Below are 23,137 nucleotides of genomic sequence, written 5' to 3' on the forward strand. Positions count from 1 at the left end.
ATGGTTTCCCAGTCACTGATGCATCAGCATAGCAGCAACAGGGCAGGTTTCAGTTTCCCTAACTCAGCCCCCAGCAATGGCCATATCCCACTTTGCTGTACCACAAAGGCTTTTCCAGATTTTTAAAATAGGCAATATTTTAATATTATAATAGTCTGTGTATCAGGCCCACAGAATTCTCATCATTCATTTTTTAAAACATAAGCATCTAGCCCTTTTCATAAATATAAATGGAGCCAGAGGCTTACTTTTTCGTGCCGGGGGTGGGTGGGGGATGAAAGTTAGAAATTCAGAGAACTGATACATGGACTATTATACTATAATTATATCCCATTGCCGATTTCAACAAAAACCACACAGAGAAACCAGTGATAGGGAGAGCAAATGGTTGCCATAGGGACAGGGATGGGGAAATGGCTGTCATGTGGGTGGGATCAGGAAACTCCAATTCCATGCATGATTCATAAATTCTGCTGAGTTAAATGAGACTTACTCCTAGGTAAATGTGTAGAACCATGCACACTAATAGTTGAACTTTTTACTGATAAGTAGGTACTATGAGTTCAATAGAATGTACTCACAGGTAAGTGTGCACAGGATCTAAGTAAACAGGCCTCTGATTTAGTTCTTTTGTACATAACCCTATGGGCACCTCTAGATTTTTCAAGTATATTTTTACCATCTTTTTGGTTACTACTTTTTAATTGATCCAAATCCCTTTTCCCTTCAATTTTTCTTGTTAAAACTGGATTTAAAAGGGAGTTCATTATCTTAGCCACTTGGAAGTCAACTCTTTCCTCGCTAATTACTCATTACTACTTTCTCTTTAGTGCTTTTTCGCCTCCAGATATATTTGTAAACAGCCTGTTTCCCAACTCTTAATCCCTTTGACCATCCTTAAATCATTCTGGTTTGAACCGCTTTTAATGTTTTCCGTTTGAATGAATTGGTTTTTTTTTTAATGCCCGTTCCCAGTGTTTGGTTTCCTACTTGGAATATTGAGACTGCTAAGAAACAGAATAGCTCCTATTGTTAGGAAGTTTTAGGAAGATGTAACTGATCTATAGCAGGTGATGACTTGACTGGAAAAGGAAAGAGGTGCATAAAACCTGTAATAGTGGAAATATAAATCGTGGTCTGATACACAGAAAAATGTGTATAAGACACAGTGTGTAAAATAATAACCAAAATCTTTCTTTCCCCTGTCTCAACACTCTCTGTGTCTTTAGTACCTCTGTAGCATGTAGAAATTAAATAGGAAACCTTACTTGTCACTGAATCTCCATGCTCAAGAAAACCAGATAAACTGAATTTCTGCCTATCAGGCATACCTTCTGTCTGGATAAAAGGTGGCAGCAGTTGTCTGGAAACGCCACATGGCCTTGCTCAAAACTCAAAATGTTCAGAATTCTAGAGTACCTAGACTTGTTCAGTGGATGCAATTCTTGTGCTATTTTGTGCAGAAGACACATTTTTCCTAGGTATGGCTTTTTCCCCAGTGTTGCAAAGATGGAAGAAGCTGCCCCTGGTGGTTGTTGTGGGGACACATTATTAGCCAAAGTGTCTGCTTGGCTAAAACTTTCTAGCAGATCTAGCCAATGGTTACACATTTTACAGCCTGATTCTAAGTTCATTTATTTATTATTATTTTAAATTAAGTTTATTTCCAAGTAGCCTAGTGCCCAAGTTCTGAGAGCCAGTTTGGTGTAGTGGTTAAGAGCACGTGACTCTAATCTGGAGAGCCGGGTTTGATTCCCCACTCCTCCACGAAGCCAGCTGGGTGACCTTGGGCGAGTCACAGTTCTCTGGAGCTCTCTCAGCCCCACCCACCTCACAGGGTGATTGTTGTGAGGTAATAATAACACTTTGTAAACCGCTCTGAGTGGGCATTAAGTTGTCCTGAAGGACGGTATATAAATCAAATGTTAATATATGGGGCAGCCCATTGCACTGTGTGTACATGTGTAAAGTTATGTGAACACTCTTAGGAAGATGAACCTTCTCCGCCTGAATTAAAGCTTGATATTACAGTTTCCATTGCCACCAAGGAAGACCATGAGTACAGCCTGCTGGATCCGTATAGTCCATCTTAATGTTTCACGTAGCAGCCAAGTTGCCTTGGAGGGCAAAGCAAACAGGGTATAGAGGCCAAGGCCCTGCCATGATGCTGCCTCCTAGCACTGATATTCTGAGGTTTGCTGCCTTTGTATATGGAGGTCCTTTCAGTCATCAGGACGAGTAACCACTGAGGTATTGTTCCATGAATTTGCCTAACCCTCTTTAAAAGTTATTTGAGCAGCATCACCTCCAACTGACCTTGAATTCCAGTTTAATTACTTGTTGAGTAAAGAAGTATTTCCTTCTGTTTGTCCTGAACTTATTTCCCAACAACTTCGAGTGCCCCCGAGTTCTAGTATTGCCAGAGAGAGGGAAAAAGTGCTCTCTATCCATTTTCTCCACCTATAACCCCTACTTGCCTTTTTTCCAATATGGAAAACATGCTACACCCCTCAGTGATCTTGGTTGTCCTGTACTTTTTTCAAATCTGCAATATCCTTTTTGAGGTATGTTGACTACAACTGCACACAGTATTCTAAATGAAGCTGCACCATACGTCTATACAAGGGCATTATAATATTGGTTGTTAATTGTTGGCTGTGCTTCCAATCCAGCATTGATTGCTTCTGTATTTTCTCTTGCAAGACACAAGGCAGCTTGTCTCTTACACACCTGATTGAATGACTAGATATTTCTTTAGTAGACAATAGCAACAGAAGATGACCTTTCACTAACAGGATAGCTGTGGTGGTAAGTTTACTATACCAAACCAAGCATAATTAAAATGGGGAAGGATGTCAGGCTCACTGGTAGACTATCTACTTTGCATGTAGAATGTCCCAGGCTTAATACCCACCATCTCCAGTTAAAAGGATCAAGAAGTGGGTGATGGAAAAGATCTTTACTTGAGAACCTGGACAGCCACAACCAGACAAGATAATACTGATTGCAACAGACCAATGGTCTGACTCAGGATAAGGCAGCTTCATGTGTAAATAGCATTAGATGAATAGAAGTAGACAGTACCATTGATTGCAGAAACTAGTAATAAATTATCATGTTCACAGTGTGACACAGGCTTCTTTTGAGGTCTGTTTCCAAAATATGCACATGCTTAACTGAAAGGAGAAAAAATTTACTGGTGGCCTTCCTGGCCTTTATCCAAAGTACCCTTAACATACTAAAGAATGTGACAGCTGTACAGTAAATAGCTATATCCCAGCCTACATTTTGTGAAACAAGCAATATTTTCTCTCCACTTAGCCATTTGTCTGAATGGAACATAAAAGGGATTAAGGGTTAAGGCTAGCTTAAGCACGTGCATTCAAAATTTGCATTTCTATCATGCTTTGCTTAACATACAATTTGCCATGCCGGAAACTTCAGAGCTTTCTGTAATGCTTCAGGGCTAAAAACCAATTTAACCCAGTATAGGCAGATCACAGCGAGTCTTTTTCAGCACACTGCCTCTACACATTTGTTGATAACCAATTTACAGGCAGACCTGGCTGAGAAGCACATTGATGAATTAAATAAAACTGGACATACCATATTTTAAAAAAATAAAGCTATGGCTTTCCAGTCGCACTTATTCCTAAAAGGGACTCTCTTTCCAAACTATAAACAGTAAGCATAAACAATAAAAAGGAAAAGATCTAACATAAATGAGGTGGCTGGCTTACGTTAATGGTGTCACAAACTGACTTACAACTTTTGATTGTTGCTATTGGTGTCTAGCAAGGAAAGAGCAAGACTGCTGTAGCACCTATAATAACAAAATTTGTGTTAGGGTATGAGCTTTCGGGAGCAACAACTCACTTCTTCAGATAACAAGGAGGAAACAAAAGCCAACTGAACACAGGCTACTTCTCCAGCAACTGGAGGGACTACAGGCTTGTGAATAAGGGTTGCCCATGAGGTTCTTAAAGGTTTTTAAATGTTAGTGATAACGGAATAAGGCCATAGACAGGACATTAGACTTTCACTACCCGTAACAGTAATTACATTCTTTAAGAAGGCTTCTGACAATCACCAGTGGTAACAATGGGTCAGATAGAGTTGAAACTTAAAATTATTTATTCCTCTGTTGTGGTTAATACAAATAGTTTGGAAAACATGTATTTAAAAAAGCAGTTGTGCACATTCACCAGGCCTCATTTGGCACCAAAGTGCAGATGATACTTGACTCTATCTCACACTTCCAGTGGCTCTGAGAGAGGCTGTGAAAACCTTGAATCAGTGCCGAGAGGCAACACTTGGAAAGATGAGAGCTAATATTAATCCAAAAAGATGGAGGATGCTACTGTTGGTGGAAGAACTGACATAGGTATCAAAGTGTTGCCTGTCTTGCATGGAGTCCCCTAAAGAAGAAGAGAAGGTACACAGCTTAGGGGTGCTGTGGACTTGAGTCTTCTGTTAGACAATCAGGTGGTAGCAATGGCAGGAGTGCCATTAACCAGCTTCAGTCTGAGTAAAAAACATCTTGTCACTGTGGTGCAGGCCTTGGTAACATCTAGATTAGTTTACTGCAATGCACTCTACATGGGGCTGCCCTTCAAGAGTGTCCAGAAACTGTAACTGGTACAGAATGCTGTGGCAAGAGTGTTGTTGACCAGAGCAGGTCATAGAGATCATAGCATTCTTGTTTTGTTCCATTTATACTAGTTTCCAGTTTGCTTCCAAGCCCAATTCAAGGTGCTAGTATTGCCTTTTAAAGTTCTATGACTTGAGACCAGCACAACTTAAAGACTGCTTATTCTTATGTGAACATGCTCAACCATTATGGTAATCTTCAGAGGCCTTGCTTTGTTTGTCCCGGTCATTTAGAGTGAGATGGCAGCCCAAAAAAGGGCCTTCTTGGTTTGTGGCACCTAAACTGCAGAATTCTCTCCCCAGGGATATTTTTCTATTCCTTTCTGTCAATTAGTAGGCGAAGACCTGTTTGTTTTGTTTGGCATTCCCTTACTTACCCTCCTTCCTGTTTATGTTTTTAATTTTGCTGTGTTTGTGTGTGTGATTTTTAATGTTTAACTGTCTGCTGCTTTGAAGGTCCAAATTGGCTGGAAAGATGGCATAAAAATGTTTTAAATAAATAAAATTATATAGATATAGCACAGATGAACAGCACCATGGAAGTCTGTGATACAATTAAGAGCTTCCTGCTGTCTCTTTACCCTCATGGCAATTAGTCATAAAAATTTCCTTTGACTAAAAGAATGAAATGTTAATAGAGTCAGTAAAAATTGTAAAAACGTATTGATTTCTAATCTTTGCAATTCTACAAAGCCTGAGCAGCTGAGATTTACATTCAAGTACAGCAAATGCCTTTTAAAAACACAGCCCTCCTATTGCTAATGCAGACAAACTCTTTACATGTAGCTGATTTGTAATTAACTATAAATGTCACCTCACTGATGATTCTAGGATTCTTTCAACCTGTTCTTCTAGTTTGGTTAACAAGTAAGATGGATACAGAAATTTGAGTGTAGAGGATGAGGTTTGCAAAGGAGGACAAACTGGTTTGCTGGCAGAAAATCCTAAACCCAAGAGTCACTTATAAAAAACTTTGTGGCTGCGGGTACAAGTCCTACTTTAACTGCATCTGAAAAACAAACTAAACCCAAGATATTCAGTAGCATTGTATAGACTAAAACATTGATTTTGGCAGAAGGTTTTGTGGAACATATGATAAGCTTTTTGTTTCATATGTGGGGGACTGAGCAAAAACTTAATTTAAAATGTAAGAGATAGTACTAGGTGTGTCTCAGTTCTAGGTAGTACAGAACTGTTACATACCTACTACTATCTTTTCTTGGCTTTGACTACAACTGTTTGTTGTTGTTTTCCTCTCAGCAAAACCCACACCTACTCTCTTTCTAGGCTATATCATACACCTGACGAATTAGGCTGTAGCCGACAAAAAATTGTGTCACTTAGTTAGCCTGTAAAGTGCCATAGAAGTCTTGGTTTTCACAGCCAGTTACAGTTATGGATATTCTTCTGGAATTTGTCACTACCTGTGATTCTTTGCTTTCAACTGATGAAATCCTAATTTTTGACATCAGCTGAATTTATCTAGAGAAAGCATTAGCATAAAAATGAGTAAAAGCATTTCCAATATTTTATTGAAATAGAAGGTAGCAGGGTTTGAATTATTGGCTGAACATTCAATGTCAACATGACTGAATCAAATTTTTAAAAGGAGCTTTATTTCAAGTACATAGTTAAACCCCATGGATTTCAGTGCACTGACAAGCTCTTCTGTGTATCTCGAAGCAGTGATCTTTAAGAGCAGTGATGTACTCTTGAACTCATGACTCTATGTCAGAGGCATGACATTTATGATTCTCTCTGAAGTAGTAATACCCTTTGACTGATACAAGACAAGATATTTGGGCAGATACTTGAAGTACATCATGACCTTGGCTGCAAATCCTACCCACTCAGCATACTCATTTCCCACATACTAGAGAGTACAGCTGCCTCGTGGCTGAAGAACATGCGCTCTAATGCATGCCACAATCATCAGTCATTTTTCTAGCCTGAGCGTCTGCTCAGGGCTAAGATTACAGCTGTAATCCCTAACAATAGTACATGTGTACAAGTCACACTGTAAATCCCTTGACATAAAATGGAGTTTAAGGAATTCTGTCTCCGTGTAGACAATTCATTCAAGTGACCTTAAACATCTCCCTTTATGATGAAGCAGCCGTGCAAAGAAGCTTCCACAAAGATTTAAATTGCTTTCATTTATTCTAGAGCAAACTCAAAAGGTTTTATTTTTTAGCAAATTCTATCATGTAAATGTTAACATAAAAACATCTGTACATTTGCCATGATACACTCAAAATTGAAACAAATAAGATATAAATACAGATATGGATGTAACATGACAAAAGCGCAAAAAAAAATCCAACCCAAAAACAGAAATTAAATACATGCGCGTGAACACTATGCTAACGAACTTTTTTTTCCTGATAGCTGACTGTTTTGAGTGGTTTTGCAGCTTGTCCTTCCCATTTAAAACATTATTGTTGTTAGCAAAGTCCTGCTGCATTCTACAAACGTCCTGTAATACGCACTATTACGCGTGATAAATAAAGGGACTGGGCAGGTGGTAGAAAGAAGATTTATATGACAATGTTGCAAGTTACATTACTTATACAGGTTACTGAGAAGCTAGTTAGGAAGTGATAGAAAAGTTTTATTTTGTAATCCAGGCAAGCACACATAGTGTACTTTTTAAAAGAAAGCCACATGCCTCAGTTAATTCAGCACTACATGAGAGACCTAGAAGGGGTTGCGTTGGTTGGTTTGTTCATACCCTGGGAAGACTGGTGCCCCAGTAATAGCATGGATGTCACCATCTAAGGCAACCCAATGGCAGGCAGGGTTGTTCTGTGCAGATTCTCAGATATAAAAGGCCTGGGGGAAAAGATGAGGGGGAGGAAGAAAAACACAATGAAAAGAAATCTCTCTTTCAAAAACTCTGGGGGGGGGGAAGTCCTGCTTTAAGAGGCAGCAAGGAAAAGGCAGCTGTAGACATTTGGACAGTGTTGGGAAAAAGTGGAGCCCTCCCCATTCTGATATCTAAGTGCCAACAACATGCAGATATATTTTCACCTGTATGGATTGGCCAAAAGAATTCCTTTTGACTGGGAAACACCCAACCTCCATACTCAATTGAATGGCTTAAAAAAAAATAGGTGCAGACTAAGCTAGCCCTTTGAGTACCACCTAAAGAAACAAGACTCTGAAATACTAACAGACAAACAAAACAATTTTCTAGGTACATTAGACACAAAATGGGGTTATAAATAATCCAGATTGCATGGGTGGGGGGTGATGGTCGTGGCGTACTCAAAGGATGGTGAGTCACTGATCAATGGGTGGCTATTAACAGAACAAGTATCACTCTAAGGAGCACTAGCTGAGAAACAAAAACAGTATTTTATTAAGAAAGTAAGGCCTGGTTATCCAAATTGCAGCTTCTGAAAACCAATTAGCTTTTGGGAAATATAAATTTCTTACTGAGGTTTGAAGCAGCAGTAGTAGCAAATTTCACATATATTTTCTAAAAGATGGTCTGTCCGTTCCTCTGATTGTAATCGTGTGGATACTCAGTTTACAGACATTACAGTGCATTCACTCTCAGTGCATATGAACAGATTTCATAAAAAGAAGGAATTAAATTCTTAGTGAATACCATAACTGAACAGAGCTCTGTTTTTAAACTATTCAGAGCAGGAAAAAGAAGTGTCATCCTTTACAGGTAGAATATATTATGGTTATCTACAAAAAAAGAGATTTGTTATGTGAAAGGACAGTTCTTTACCAGCTGTAGGACATGGCAATAAAAACACTAAAACAACATTAAGAAAAGAAACATATACAACAAAAAATTATTTTTTAAAAAAGCATGGCAGCGGACTGCAGCCAAAATAATATTAGTTTTCCTTCAAAGGGAAAACTTAACAACTTATACTAAAGTAAATCACACTGTTATACAACAAAAAAATTGAAATGAAAATGCTGAAATGCATGCTGAGGGCAAGTAGATAGTGAAAGAAAGGTCTTTAAATAGCTGTAAGTACTCTAGATCTGTGTCTGCCTCATACGGCGGGACTATTTCAAATCTTCTGAAATTCCCGGGGAATTCCCATGACCTGGTTCATCAAGTGATGGTATTATAAAAATAATGCCTGGTTGATCTTGTAATCTGTACAGATTTCTCTGGAAAACAGCAAGAACATTCCAAATTATAATCCCTGCTTTAAAATCGTAACAAATCATAGAAAATTGAAGAGCTGGAGGAACTAGTCAATAGTGTAGGTTTAAAATAAATGCAAAATAATCAAGACAAGTAAACAGCCAGACATAAAGCCAAACTCTGTTATCAATGATTCAAGCTTTGAAGAACTATGTTACTACAGAAACCTTCCAAATTTTAGAAATGCTAGTGGGTCAACTGCAACATTTTATGTATGGCTTTCTACTGACATTTTTGTGTGAAGACTGCAACCCAGGCCTTGCTTCCTTTACATTCAAATACCAAGAATATCCTACAATAAAAAATCCTTAAAGGACTAAAAATACTGATTGCAGTAAATATCTGCATGGTCTTCGTCAGCAGATGGAGTGTGCTGATGAGGGGAGGGTCTCTGAGAGGCACAGCTGATTGTTTCTATGTCTACAAGTATGTCCAAAGAACTCCATTAACTGTGCGTGGAAACATCTGAAGATGAGCTGCTGTTGCTGTTGGTGGTTTGGGCCCTCTTTATGTACAAGTTGAGGAGCTTCATCTGAAAGAGTAAAGTAGTCAGATCAATGCTTTTTATTTAAGACCTAGTTTTCCATTCTTAGCTCTGACAGAATCCTCATCTCCACAGCAACTGCCACAGAAATTCTCTACACTTGTAATCTGACCATGAATCAGCGAGCCTCTGTTGCACATTTACTACTTTTGCTCTAAATCTGAATAGCAGTAAAATATAACTTATGTTCATATGGTGGATTATCACATATCTGATAGACATAAGAGTGTTCTTACTCCATCATATTTTTACTCTACAATTGTTAATTCTAAACATAAGAAGTAAGCCCCCTCTAAAGAAAAGAAATAAAAAATAGAGAGCTTTGCAAAATGACCCATGGATTCCATTTATTTGCTCTTTCGCTGGGGTAACTCTCGCAATAGAATGTATGGGTGATATGACTGAACCTGGAAAGGGTACCTTTCCCACCCCAATCACATCCTCAGATGCTAGCGCATCTATACCTACCACACTTGTTTCACAATAATATCTGCTAAAGAAAATAGTATCTGTCAAAGGAATTACAATGCTTCGAAGAAAGCATCAAAGAGTCAGATTGACATGAACTAAGGATGGCACTAAAAATTGAAATGGGGTGTGTGTGACCTACTAATGGCAAAGATTTCCCCCAGAACTCACTATGACCAAGCTAATAATTTTCCCCTGGTACTATCACTTCCAACAAGTGCAGCTGACTCCTTCCCCCAAAACTTATCTGGAAGTGGCTGTGACAATAGAGAAGATTTTCTATGAGACCAGTATTCCTCTCCATTTTCTTTAATGCTTAAATAGCAGTATCCCATGCAAAAATAATTTTACAGAATGACTGAGTACTTAGAGTAGATATCAAATCCACTGGAAATGGCAAAATTAAACTTTTGTTGATCTGTGCTGTCTGGGATGCTGCCACGTCATGAAGGAATGAAAGCCTTACAAGAACTCCCATGCGGCCTCCATGTTATCACTTCCATCACCAGGTAATTTGAGCAGAAAGAATAGGGGAGGGGATGAAGCTTGACAGGTATTGGGTGAGGTATTGTTTGGAAAGGTGAGGGGGTCCTAATTTCAGAATGATCTCAGAGGGATCCCCTCATTCAGAATCAAGCTAAAGGTAATTCTGCCCATTACTGGCGTTTTTTTCTTCCTGAATCACCAACTGGTGGTTTTATTAGACGTAAAGTGCACAACTATACTTTCATCTAAATACGTCTGCAACCTAAAATTCCCTGTTTTTTAATACTAGAGAAAAGCTGGATTTAAAATTGTACTGATGCATTTGTAACATTTATTTTTCTGATCCAAGAATTATTTTTGAGTATTTAAGGCAATTGTTTCCAAATTGTCCTGGAGCTTTGCCATTTTTGTGTGTGCATCACATGCCTATACATATTTACATATCCCAGATGGGCTAAAGCTAGTGATTAGCAGCTGGGTTTCCTTGCTTCTACATGGTGACAAAAAAATGTGTGTGGGGAGGGAGGTGGTCTTCCTTTCAAATTTCAAAATTAAGTTGCACACATACCTTGCTCCCAGTGAGCTGTGCGAGGTGAGGCTTCAGTTCTTCACCAATAACTGAATAAATTGCCACAAGGCAAAATACACTGGCTTTCCGAACGCTGCTTTCTGTATTGTCATAGCCCTAAATAAATAAATAAATGAAAAGTTATGAGAATCCAGTGTTTCTTCACAAGATTTCCATTACTAGGAGTCTAACGAATAAACAGGAGAAGCACACGAGCCTATGAAGAAGGTTCTCCCTTGTTCTTCAAAGGATTTATTTTATTTATTTTATCAAAGGAAACGCTGAGAAGTTCAGTTACTTTTTGTCACTGTTTGGTAAGTACATTATTTGCAAGGGAGGAAACCACATCAAATCTATCCACTAGGAACGCTCTTAATAGGAAATGTTGTAAAAATGTTACTGCAGTAGTAGATGCAAAGATCCCACTAAAAATACAGTTCAGATCCAAAATTGACCAGCGTTCTATGGATGTGCAGTTTCTAATCAATTAGGGCCAAATTATGTTACAAGATTTTAGAGGATAATTTAGCTATTTAAAAATTGCTGCAAGGACATGGTGCAGTGGCGCCACAGCATTTTATCCCCCACCCTCATACCCAGGGCCAGATCGAGGGGGGGCAGGGTGGTAGTCTGCCCCCGGCGCTGCCAGGGAGGGGGCGCCGGGAGCAGCTGCCAGCTGCTGGAGCACGTAGGTGAATGGCGCGGGCGGCCTCGCAGCCCCCCCGCGCTGCCTTTCGCCTGCCCCACAGGACAGGGGGCAGCCAGCTTGCCGCGTACCCCGTCCTGCAGGGCAGGCAAAAGGCAGCGCGGCCACCCGCACCATTCGCCCATCCTGCGGAGCAGGCGAAAGGCAGCGCGGGGGGCTGCGAGGCCGCTCACGCCATTCGCCTGCAGGGAGGCGAATAGCGCGGGCAGCTTCCCAGCCCCGCACGCTGCCTCCACCCTGCGTGATGACGTCACCAAAATGATGTCATCACTCAGCGCCGGGAGCGCGTGTGCACGCTGCGTGTATCGGACTAGGGTTGCCCCAGGCGCCAGCAACCTTAGATCCGGCCCTGCTCATACCTTTTCAAGTGCTGAAACAGTTGGGATGATGTTTTAGCACTTGAAAAGGCATGGGGGATGGGAGATCAGGCACTGAGAGCCAAGCTACAAGTGACGCCTTACACAGGTTGGACACTTGTCAGCTTCCCTCAAGTTTTGATGGGAAATGTAGGCATCCTGGTCTTGCAGCTGTAATGGAGAGCCAAGCTGTAAAACCAGGATGCCTACATTTCCCATCAAAACTTGAGAGAAGCTGACAAGTGTCCAACCTGTGTAAGACGTCACTTGTAGCTTGGCTCTCAGTGCCTGATCAGGATCAGGCTCTTGCAGAAATTTTTAAATGGCTAAATTCTCCTCTAAAATGTCACTGGCAGTTATGGGTCCAACTCATGGCCCCTATAATGTGTAGTTTGGCCCTCAATGAAGATCAGTTACATCTTGTGTTAATTATAGCTCCAGTACACTCAGTTACTTACTACCAAAAGGGAGTTTTTCCAGTTTACAACTTTTGAAAAACACACAGTCAGTCTAGTGGGAGTTAAAATATATAGAATAAACATTTTTAATTCAGTTTGGATATTCATAAACATTCAATTATATGTTATGACAAATAAAACAGAAATGCAGTCTAATCCAAAGTAGTGTTAAAGAGCGACACTGAAAAAGAGAAGTCCATCTTGATGTTGTCAAAAATGAGAATTTTAGGATGTTCCCCACAAATGTGGTACTGATGCTGTGTACCCTGCATGAATCTGGGCCAGTGGCCTTCCTGTCTGTGTCTTGGGGGCCTACATCCCATCTCCTCTATAGCAGCTGTCAATGACTCAGTGTATCATGGTATGAGTAGGGCATCAAATGTAATGCATGCATGCCAACTAGTTGCAGTAGTTTCGGTGGACACTGTACAGTTATTGGGCCACATGGCATCCCATATCACACATATGCTTGTGGATAATAGCTCTGGGTTGTCTGTAGTATTGTTGTGTAGTCCTTGACCACATTGGCAAATGTGAGGGGAGCGTATCTGTGTGTGTCAATTTAATCCGTGGACTGGGTTTTTAAAATTTCCTCATCTACAGCTCATTGATACAGAACAAGGGTTTTATTAGCAGAACAGCTACCTCAGTAACTAACATTTTAGTTGACAATACAGCACAAAACTGGATCCACATGTCATGAAAGGGAACAGCAAAGTCCCTATGTGTAAGAAACTGAGTTCTGCAGGGCTTTCAGTCATGTTGTGTGATCATAACCAAGTGGTCTGCTAGATTTTAGTAGAGAAGCAGGTTATACAACTTTGGGCAATGACTTCCCTGAAGGCCAACTCATAATTACCTGAGGCAAAGGAGGAGATCCTAGATTTGCATTTCTAAAAAGACAGTGTTTTGAGCACAGAGCAACTTAAGTGAAGGGGGGGGGGGCTTCAACTGACCATGTCAATCCAACGTAAAATCCAAAGCCATCAAATATTAGGACTAACCAAAATAACACTAAACAGCATACAAATCTTTCAAGTTCTCCAGAAATCTTTAAGCCTTTAGGTCAATAATATCTTGATTGTAAAATCTTTAACATCAGGTTAGATATTAAAAAGGCGTCTAGCCTGATGAAGAGTTCTGGAGAACTTGGAACACTTTGTACACTATTTAGCCTTATTTTGATTAGTCCTGATAAAAGCTATTGCACAGCTCTTGTTTTTTTTTGGAAAATCTAATGGAAGGATCCACTGCGGCCATTAAAATTATTACCAACACTAAGAAAGGGCATGCAGATTTTCAAACAGGCAATGAAGTAACCATAGAACACTCTGCATATAGAAAGAGTAAGAGAGAGATAAAATGTGAAGAATATAATGAAGAGTTTGAACCTGCAGATGCTCAGATCTGTGGTAGAGTATTGAGGGTTTCAAATTATACTCCCAGCAGATTTTGTCTCCAGCTAAGACCTGAGCAGGCAAAATATCCAGAAAGCTCCCAAGGATCAAATAACAAAAAAAGCTGTTCCTGAAAAAGTTCTTTTTGGTGCCCAAAGGCCCATAGTCACAGAATCCACTATTGGATCATTGCATCAGGTCCCACTTATTCAGGTCAATTCCCTGATTTGTGTGATCTTGGTTTTTTTTTAAATGTTAAGTATGAAAAACTGTCAGTGTTTTTCATACTATTGGTGAAGAAGAGGATGTCCTCCCCAGAGCACATAACTCATGCACCCAATAGGTTAATTGCTTTTTGGTTCAAGTTGCAAGGGGGTGATCTTTGTAGCTTCAGAAGCTCAAGTCCATTTCCACTCCCCCCACCCAGCTCTTCAATTTATATTTGCATGTCTCTCACTTGCAGCCTAAAAGACCTTTTGAGGGAGGGCAAATTGGGCCTGCAAATTTAGAGCCAGAGGTTCTCAAACTTTCTAAAAAACACCCACTTTGTTGCACTTTTTGGAAACCGATTGCAAAGTCACCCCATGCTCTTTTCCACCCACCCTGACAACAAATGCAGGAACCTGACATCAGTTAACACTGACCATGATGATATTATTCTGTTTATTTTAAAATACTAAACATGAACTGCTAACAGGGTATCCTGCACCATGCTGGGGACCTCCCCCCTCTCTGCCATCACACTTTCCAGAGGCTCTTCTCCTGTTCGCCTTGTTCTTCTTCCTCCTGCCCTTGTGACTTCTCTGTGACAGAGTCATCTGACTTTACAGTTTTGCTCTGAGGTTAGTTCTCCCACCTCCCTTAGGCCTCAGGCTAAGGTAACCAAATGTTTCCCCTTCAGCCTAAGAATCAGAAAAGACGCAACTCAGTGTTCTGGTTCCACAGTTCAAATTGCACTGTTTAGAGGATAATACAAGGCTCAAAATGTACAGCTGTCATGGGTTGGCACATATGATGTGCTTTTCCTTACGCACACACGTGCACCCCCCCCCCCATATATGCTAGGCAAGCGTATTTCTACTTGATATTATTTTTTTCTGCATTCTTGAGAATTAAAAATAGTAATCTATTACCTAGGAGTGCATCAAAATAGCAAATTGCCTCCAACCAAACCTCCGATATGTATGGGGGTTTAAACTATGGGATAGCCTATTACAGAATCTGCTTATAATTTAGCAGCAGGAAAAAAGATATCCCAGTTACACTGTGCACCTTTGAATTGGATGTTTCTCAGCAGGCAAACCCTTAAAAGAGGTTATCATGAAGGGTAGATTATAAATCCAAGACTATCCTTAGCGCTAGCTCCTATCCAGCACCAGTGGCCACCATCCTGTCCCTATGTAATAATGCATGGGGATAGCCATGCTGTGGGAATGGAGCTGTACTTGAGTTCAATGTTTCTGAAAAACAGATCAGGGTAGGTGTCAGCTACAGGGCTGGAAAGAGGAATGGTGGTGATGGAGAGTGCCCTCAAGTCATAGCTGACTTATGGAGACCCCTGCTGGGGTTTTCATGACAAGAGACTACCAGAGGTGGTTTGCCATTGCCTGCCTCTGCAACCCCGGTCTTCCTTGGAGGTCTCCCATCCAACTCCTAACCAGGGCTGACCTTCTTAGCTTCTGAAATCTGACGAGATCAGGCTCACCTGGGCTATCCAGGTCAGGGTAGAAAGAGGAATGCACAACACAACCTTTAAAGAATGATATTAAAATACATTTAAAAATGGTTTATGAAATGATGAGGCATTATTGGGGGCTCACTATTGTTCACCACATTTTTGTTAAGGGATGAGTGATGTATCACTTGAGTCATACGGTGGGGGACCACTTCTGTATGAGTAAAATGTTTAAAAAGCAATTTGGCTGGCTACAATGGGAGGAAAGCTTGTCTTTCACAGACACTGTCCAATAAGAACTATACCATTCAACGAACTAGATTCTTCACATCATTCATAAAATCAGTGAGAAAAATAGCTGAAGGAAACAGAGTATTTTTCTAGCATCAGTGTCTTATGAAAAAGTTCTCTCTCTCTCTTGCTCTAACAAGAATACAGTTTTGAGAAGATATGTCTGAGTCACACATAGCAATTTCCACAGTGCAATTGTAGCAGTAAAATACCATCCAAAGTTCCCTGACAACTGGCTTGTGGTTTGCTTGTCCCCTGAGCTCAGAGTGACCTCTGCTGGGAGAATCCTACAAATATATTTGACTTTTATTCCTGACATTTCTATTGTTTCCTATCACCAGGCCAGCCCCAGCAGGGAGATGCTATTTATGAGCAAGACCAGGCCAGGTTTCCATTAACAAATATGATGGAAGTATAAATGTGTATGTTTTATAAATTTACATTTCTAGGGCAGATGTCCAGTTAAGGTCAAGTTCCTGAGCTCAGCATGCAAAGTTTGTTCCTCCACCTTCTTGCCTAACAGTGTGGATTCATTTGATCAGGAGCCATATTGGAGCTATTTAAAACGTCGCCTGTAACCTTCAGTCATGTGGTTACTTAGTCTTTTAATGCTTGCTCTCAATTTGAGTTAATGTATTACTGAATCTTAAAAAATGAATTGATCTTATGTGAGCAAAAGAATGGAGGCCGTATCTGGCTAAAAAGGGACTAACTGTGCAACCCTTTGCAGAGATACGCCAGTCCAATCCCTTGAAGTATTTCTGCATAGGATTGCACTGTGAGTTTGTTATAAATTATAGCAATTTCTTTTTGACAAGATATTAACTTGCTGGACTCATAACACCCCAAGGCTTTCCTTATGCTACTTTTATTTATAGCTTTCATTCCACAAACTATGTGAACATGACAAAACAGTATTTCTCAATGGTTGAGTCAGATTTTTAAAATCACAACACAATCCAACCAGACTCTCTCAAGCCCTTATTTGACCCCACCCTCAAAACACAGAGCCCACAGAAAGAGAAATCCCTTGAAATGTTTGACTGCCTCTCCCCGCCCCCTGAGCTGGAACACTAGAGGAAATGTTCTTTCATCCATAGTTTGTCCGCTTCATTCTGCTTTCAAAACTGCTGTTTGGATTTTGCTGCTGTAATGAATATTCTGCAGTGGTAAGGTTGAGCCTTCCCCAGATGCTTGATTAAAGGACGGTGAAAACACGTGTAATAAGCAGGCATAACAAAATCTCTCTTTGGAAATGACAGCAATATGACTTAGAATCATTTGTTGGGATCCTATGGTGACTTTCTGACATTAGGCAACACCAAGGCAAATCTCTCTCTGAAGGCAAAAGGCATCTAGAAGAAGAATATCAATGGTGGCTGCCCTGCCCTAAGAAACAGGCCCTGGATGATCAGCATAGTACATATTCACTTCTATCCAGAACACATACACCCATTCTAAAAATGGAGACTATAGCTCAAAGCCCCAGCACATTTAATTTCATTTTGGCAACCTTACTGAACTCTTAACAAAACACCTCAGAAATCAACCTGGTAGAAGAGGCTATTTCAGACTTCTTTAGAATATTTCTCCACTGGTGGGTGGGGACCCACAAGAGGGTTGACTTGCAGCCTAAACTGGGTTACAGGAGTGGCACACCGCTTTTTAGAGAGAAAGACAGAAGGAAAGAAAAAGGCACAGGAATACCAAGTTGCTCATTTTTAACAACTGTATAAAAGAAAGAATATTGGTAGATGCAGCTTCTTTCAGCTCCTGGATAACAAGCTTTCATCTTGTACTCATTTACCTCCAGTAAGTCCCAGAAGGTGTGCAGCATTACTGCCAGGTGCTACTGTAAGGAAGGTGCAGGAGGAGGCCACCTGCAAGCCACTGCAACCATCACTGCCACTACCACTGCTCATGTCAGATCACCTCTGTGGCCTGTTCCAACTCTCATCTCTCTTCCCTCATGTCTGTAAATGCAGAGTTTCATTCTGCACTTAGGCTAATAAAGTTGCTTATTGCTGAACTATAAGAAAGTGATGAGAGAAGGCCACTTGTTTGAATGAGTAATTCACATAACATGCATCTCTGTGTAACAAAGCCCTATAGACTGGATGTGTGTTTGCTATAATCAAAAGCAACCCTGGGATGCTACAACCTAAATGGAGGAAGGGAGGTTAACCTTTTCTCTGCTGTCCACATTTCTTATCCAAATTGCCCCCCAACAGCTTGCCTCATTTTTATTTATTTAAATTTCATTATTTATAGTCTGTCTTTCTCATCGAGACTCAAGGCAGATTACACAATGTGAGTTGGAACAGTCAATTCCAAGGACATTTCAATAAACAATATAATAAGGTATATAAATTCAAACTTGCAAAGATTTTAAACCGGCAGAAATTCAATACAGAGCTGAAGAAATGCTGAAACAGAGCAAAAACGATTCTAAGACCGAGATATTAAACAACACAGAACTACCCAGTAGGATCATACTTACAGCAACAGACAGTGCATAGCAGCACATAATACTCAAGTCTACGGTCTCTTTCTCTTTACTGATGCATCTCTTTGAGACCACTTCCTTAGTACAGCTCTCCTATCTGAGTAAAAAGCCCTCTTGAATAATTCAGTTTTGCACCTTTTGTGGAAAGCCAGGGAACGGGAGCTTTCCTGACTTCTTCAGGTAGGCCATTCCATAAGGAAGGGGCCACCACAGAGAATGCATGTGTCTGGGCAGCTGTTGATTCTCTGCTCACGTGCAAGGTAGCACCCGCAGAAGGACCTGTGCAAAGCTCTTCATGGCCTTTGTCAATCATATCTATGGACTGCTTCTCTTACTATGTTCTACCACGGCAGTGTCAGGTTCTTGCAGTTAGATCCCCATAGTACTCCACTGCACACACTCCAGGGTATGAGTTAAAGTTACTTTATTAGAGATCCATCAGCATCAGCATACACAGACACAGGTATTGGCAGAAGTGACGTGTAGAAGTTTGGAGGGGTTAGTTATAGAGAAAGTTCCTGCCTTTAGGATATGGACCGTTAGGATTCTGGCACGAAGGAGCCGGGGGGGGAGGGGTTGAGACAGGAGGAGAGAAGAACTGGAGGAGAGAAGCAAAAATGAAGTCATTTTCAGTTCCCAGGCTCAAACTGACACTCAAGGACACATTCTCGAGCAGCTGTGAAAACCAAAGTAGACACCACAGTAGGCACCTGTAAGATAAGCAACTGCCAGCCAAACAGGCCACCAATATGCAACTTCACATACTCTCAGAGGATCAGTACAAAGCACAGAATACAGAAAATACTCATAGCGGATATGTAGGCAGACATATATGACAGGCAGCTTTGCTTATCTGAATAGGGCCTTCTGCAGATACCACCCTGCAGTTAGGTTAAATCATCAGTTACTCATATTCACATATTCTCTAAGGTAGCCTATGCCTTATGGAATGATATGCCTGAAGAGGTTAGGAAAGCTCCCACTCTCTTGATTTTCTGCAAACTATGCAAAATTGAATTATTCTGCATGGCTTTTTAAACTCGGGTAATAGGGCTGAACTGTAAGAAATAGCTTGGAGAGATCCTCTGATAAAAAGATAGGGACTGTAGACTATACTATTGGGTATTGTCTGTTCATGTAGATATGTTCCTACTGGAAAGTTTCTGCATTGTTAAATATGCCAGGTTTAATTACTTATACTTTGTTTTGGCAATGTTTCATCTATTCAGATTTACGCTTGCTTTCAAATGTATGTTATTTTCAAATTTCTACAACTCTATTGTATTGTTCACTGAAGGTCCTAGCTGTTGATTGAAATGACCTGCCCTGAGTATCTGCCTTGAGTCTCAGTGAGAAAAGCAGTCTATAAACAAACAAACAAATAAAAATCAAAACATTGATTCAACTAGGGGAGAGGGGAGAGAATAGAATGGCATTTTAAAAATAGCTGTTCCATTGCATGCCAGATTTTGTGTATTGTGTGCCGCCTTGTTAGCACAAGAGTGTGGAAGAACATCACTACAGGAAAATTTCAAGCAAAGACTAAGCTCAACAAAGACAGAAGACCTGATTCTGAATATTTATTGACAAAAGTTCTTTGACACCACATGCGCCTTAGGACAATTAGGGATACTGTACTGAGTGAGTCAGTTGGAACTCTACCAGAGTTTCCTGCTATAACACAGAGCTTGTCCGCCCCAAACACAGGGCCATGCCTCTAAGGCATAACCTAGCTTTGACCTTGTACTGTAAGATTTGTGTCTAGTAATTTTCAGAGGTAAAAGAACCAATAAATGTTCTTGCCAATTTCTCTTAACCTGTGCCTCAAAACTCAGGATGAACACATTTCACCAGGGCTGCTCCATTCGGCTGAAATGCATTCTATATATAAAATTTAGTCTTTAAACCTTGAACTAACATTGCCTTTTGAAAAGGGGTAACTATGATCACCTAGTTAAAATCAAATGCATTTGGAACTAGGAACTCCTTTGCCCATTAATACGATATAGAGTATGTAGGTTCTTAATATCCAGCAGTGAATTATGTTTTTCAGCTGAACTTTCAAAAACCATGCATGTGTGCACTCTGGTAAATTATATCACAACACTGGGCCCACAACACTGAAGGCCTTGCTGTATCCTCTAAGTGATCTCTACATCCTGGCCTTACATAGTTGTGGGCCTTTATTTCCCTGTATCAGCCTGTGTGACAAGTGTTCTGCACCTTCTAAAGAACATGTCCTCATATAAAACACTGAGAACTACTGCTGGTTGGGTAGAAATTTTTTTCTACAATAGCCCCCACTATGTGGAACAGCAGGCAAGAGATGGTCAGATGGTCTGCCTCCTTGTTAGAATTTTGATGACAAGGTGGGAGCTGGTCTCTGGAACTGCTTGTCCTGTCAAGATCCAGGTAACAGCTGGTATCTGGACTTTAGTGTTTAAGTGTGGCTGTTTGTCCTTGTCTTACCTGCTGACTGGTGATGTGCTTGGAGGAGCAGAATGGGGCACTGGATGGTGCCGCAATCAGTAGGGTGTGGGGTTGGGGGAGATATAGTGGTGAGGGAAGAATAGGCCAGGTAAGGAAGGAACAGCAGACATTTGTGGGCTGTTGGCCCTTCTGGGTCTTCTTCCAGCCAGGGTGATGCTGGTGACCATATCATCCTGCTGGCCCATAATACCTTGCTTTTAAATGCTGCATCACTCACAGGCAAAACTGTGGCCATCCAGGATGAGAGGGCTGACCTGGCATGTATCACCAAGACCTGGCTGAGGAAGGGGAGGAGAAATTAACCTCTCCCAACTAACTCCCCGTCCAGGTACTCAGTGAATCAACAGCATAGGCCTCGTGGACAGGGACTTGTAGTGTTTGAAATGCTTTAATGTTTGAAATGTTCACCACCTTGGGAAAGGAGGCACAGAAAATAAAGGTACAACAGAGCTCTATAAACAGGTGCTGAATTTAATCTATTGGTTTTAGCTCTGTAGATGCAGCCTCTGGAGCTGAAGAGTTTTTATTATGATTGGATTTTTATTGGATTGTAAAGCAGGTGTGAATTTCATATGGGGAAAATTTGGTTTATAAATATACTTACTTCTTTACTGAAGAACCTGCTTTTTCTGAGGGGGAGAGAGTAGAACAACTCCAGGAAGAACAGCCTGCCACCCAGCTCCCATTAATCCCTTCTGAGGTAGCTCTTCCCAACCCCAAATGCCATCTCAGGGCTACAGGAAAACTAATAAGCCTTGTGGAAAGGGGAAGGGGGCCTTCAAATAGCCTGACTCACAGAGAACAGAATGAAATTATCAGGCAAGAGCATATATTCTCTCTCTCTCTGTCAATGATACAAATTCTAATGGTGTGTGTGCGTATCAATATATATCTCTCCTAATAAATATGTTACCTCCATCCTAATGTATATATCTGCTCTAATGATGCAAGTATTTTTACGTACATCACTGTACTCTGCCTTAGGCAGGAACAGTAATGATTCATCAATCAATAAAATAACAAGCACTTTCTAGACTGAGGATACTCTAAGCAGGGCTAGCCCGCTTATCTTAAAAGGCAGGGAGCACAGAAGTAAATAAAAGAACTTTCATATATGCCTAAGACTGAACAGACCCCTTGAGTTGTACCCAAGAGGAAGACAGTGAGCTTTTAGAAATACACAAATACCACACAACTGAGCTACATTCCCATTATAAATATCTACTTTTATTCTACTCAAATTGAATAGCTCTTATTTACCATTTGCCAGCAGTCAGCATAGAGAAATATTATGTGGTACAGGATGATTAAATGACTTCATGCAAGGCACTATTACCTGCAACAACCCGGGGATGATGTCTTGAAGGAGCTGGTGTAAAGACTCTTTTGAGATCCTTTCAATGACTTTAGTCTGCATTTTAATAGCAGCCAGATTAATTGGGTAGTCAGCTGTTTGGATGATGGGACAGAGCACTTTGATGCACTGTTCAGGATGGATGGAGCTAGCCAGGGTGGAAGCAGCTTCTTCAGCAGCTCTAACAACCTGCAAAGGGATTGGAGGGGGGGCGGGGCGGAGAAAGGGAAAAGAGATTTGTACTTCATAGAAAACATACATATTTCCATACCTAACTGAACAGTCATGGATACGGTCATCAACAAGCTTCTAGAACTATGCTATTGTGTTAACTGGCTCAAATGTTGGGCATATTGCAATCCACATTGCATTCAGAACTGCAGGCACAAAATATTGTTTTCTTTATGAGTGTTGTAGTAGTTACCAGAAAGTCCCCCCCCCACACACACACACTGCTTACAAAACGTCAGAAAAACTGGCACTTAATCTTAACAAGATAGAAGTGCTATTGGGGAGAGGAAGATCCACCCATTTTGGATGGGGTTGCCCTCCCCTTGAAGGAACAGCTTGTGGGTGCTCTTAGACCCAGGCCTACTGCTGGATAAGCAGCTGGCAACTATGGCCACGTGCACCTTTTACCAGCTTCGTCTGGGTAGCCAGCGATAGCCTTGAATAGGCAGAAAAGATCTGGCCACTATGGATCATGCCCTGGGTACATTACTGCACACCCTTACATTAGATTACTGTAGTGTGCTCTATGTGGAGCTACTTTTGAATGGAAACTTTAATAGGTGCAGAATTCTGCAGCCAGGATGTTGATTGGAGTGGGTCACTCCAGTCTTGGTCCATTTACACTGGCTCTCAATCTGTTTCTGGGCACAATTCAAGGTGCTGGTGTTGATCTTTAAAGCCCTTGGCACCAACATACCCGAATCTAATCCTTTACAAACCTACCTGATCACTGTGGTCATCTTCCAAGGCCCTGCTTCAGGTGCCCCTGCTTTCTGACAT

General features: G+C 40.9%; 1 protein-coding gene across 1 annotated transcript in view; it reads right to left on the reverse strand.

The window, feature by feature from the left end:
- Window positions 1–6,203: 6,203 nt before the first annotated feature.
- Window positions 6,204–23,137, reverse strand: part of CLASP1 (cytoplasmic linker associated protein 1) — a 252,409-nt gene continuing 235,475 nt past the window's right edge. The window contains exons 37-39 of the mRNA XM_054969847.1: window positions 22,109–22,315; window positions 10,894–11,010; window positions 6,204–9,359 (exon numbers count right to left, since the gene is read on the reverse strand). Of these exons, the coding sequence (XP_054825822.1) occupies window positions 9,273–9,359; window positions 10,894–11,010; window positions 22,109–22,315 (411 nt within the window). The 3' untranslated portion in view covers window positions 6,204–9,272. The remainder of the gene's footprint in view (window positions 9,360–10,893; window positions 11,011–22,108; window positions 22,316–23,137) is intronic.

The sequence above is a fragment of the Eublepharis macularius genome, chromosome 2 (assembly GCF_028583425.1).
Source record: "Eublepharis macularius isolate TG4126 chromosome 2, MPM_Emac_v1.0, whole genome shotgun sequence".
NCBI classification, from domain to species: Eukaryota; Metazoa; Chordata; class Lepidosauria; order Squamata; family Eublepharidae; genus Eublepharis; species Eublepharis macularius.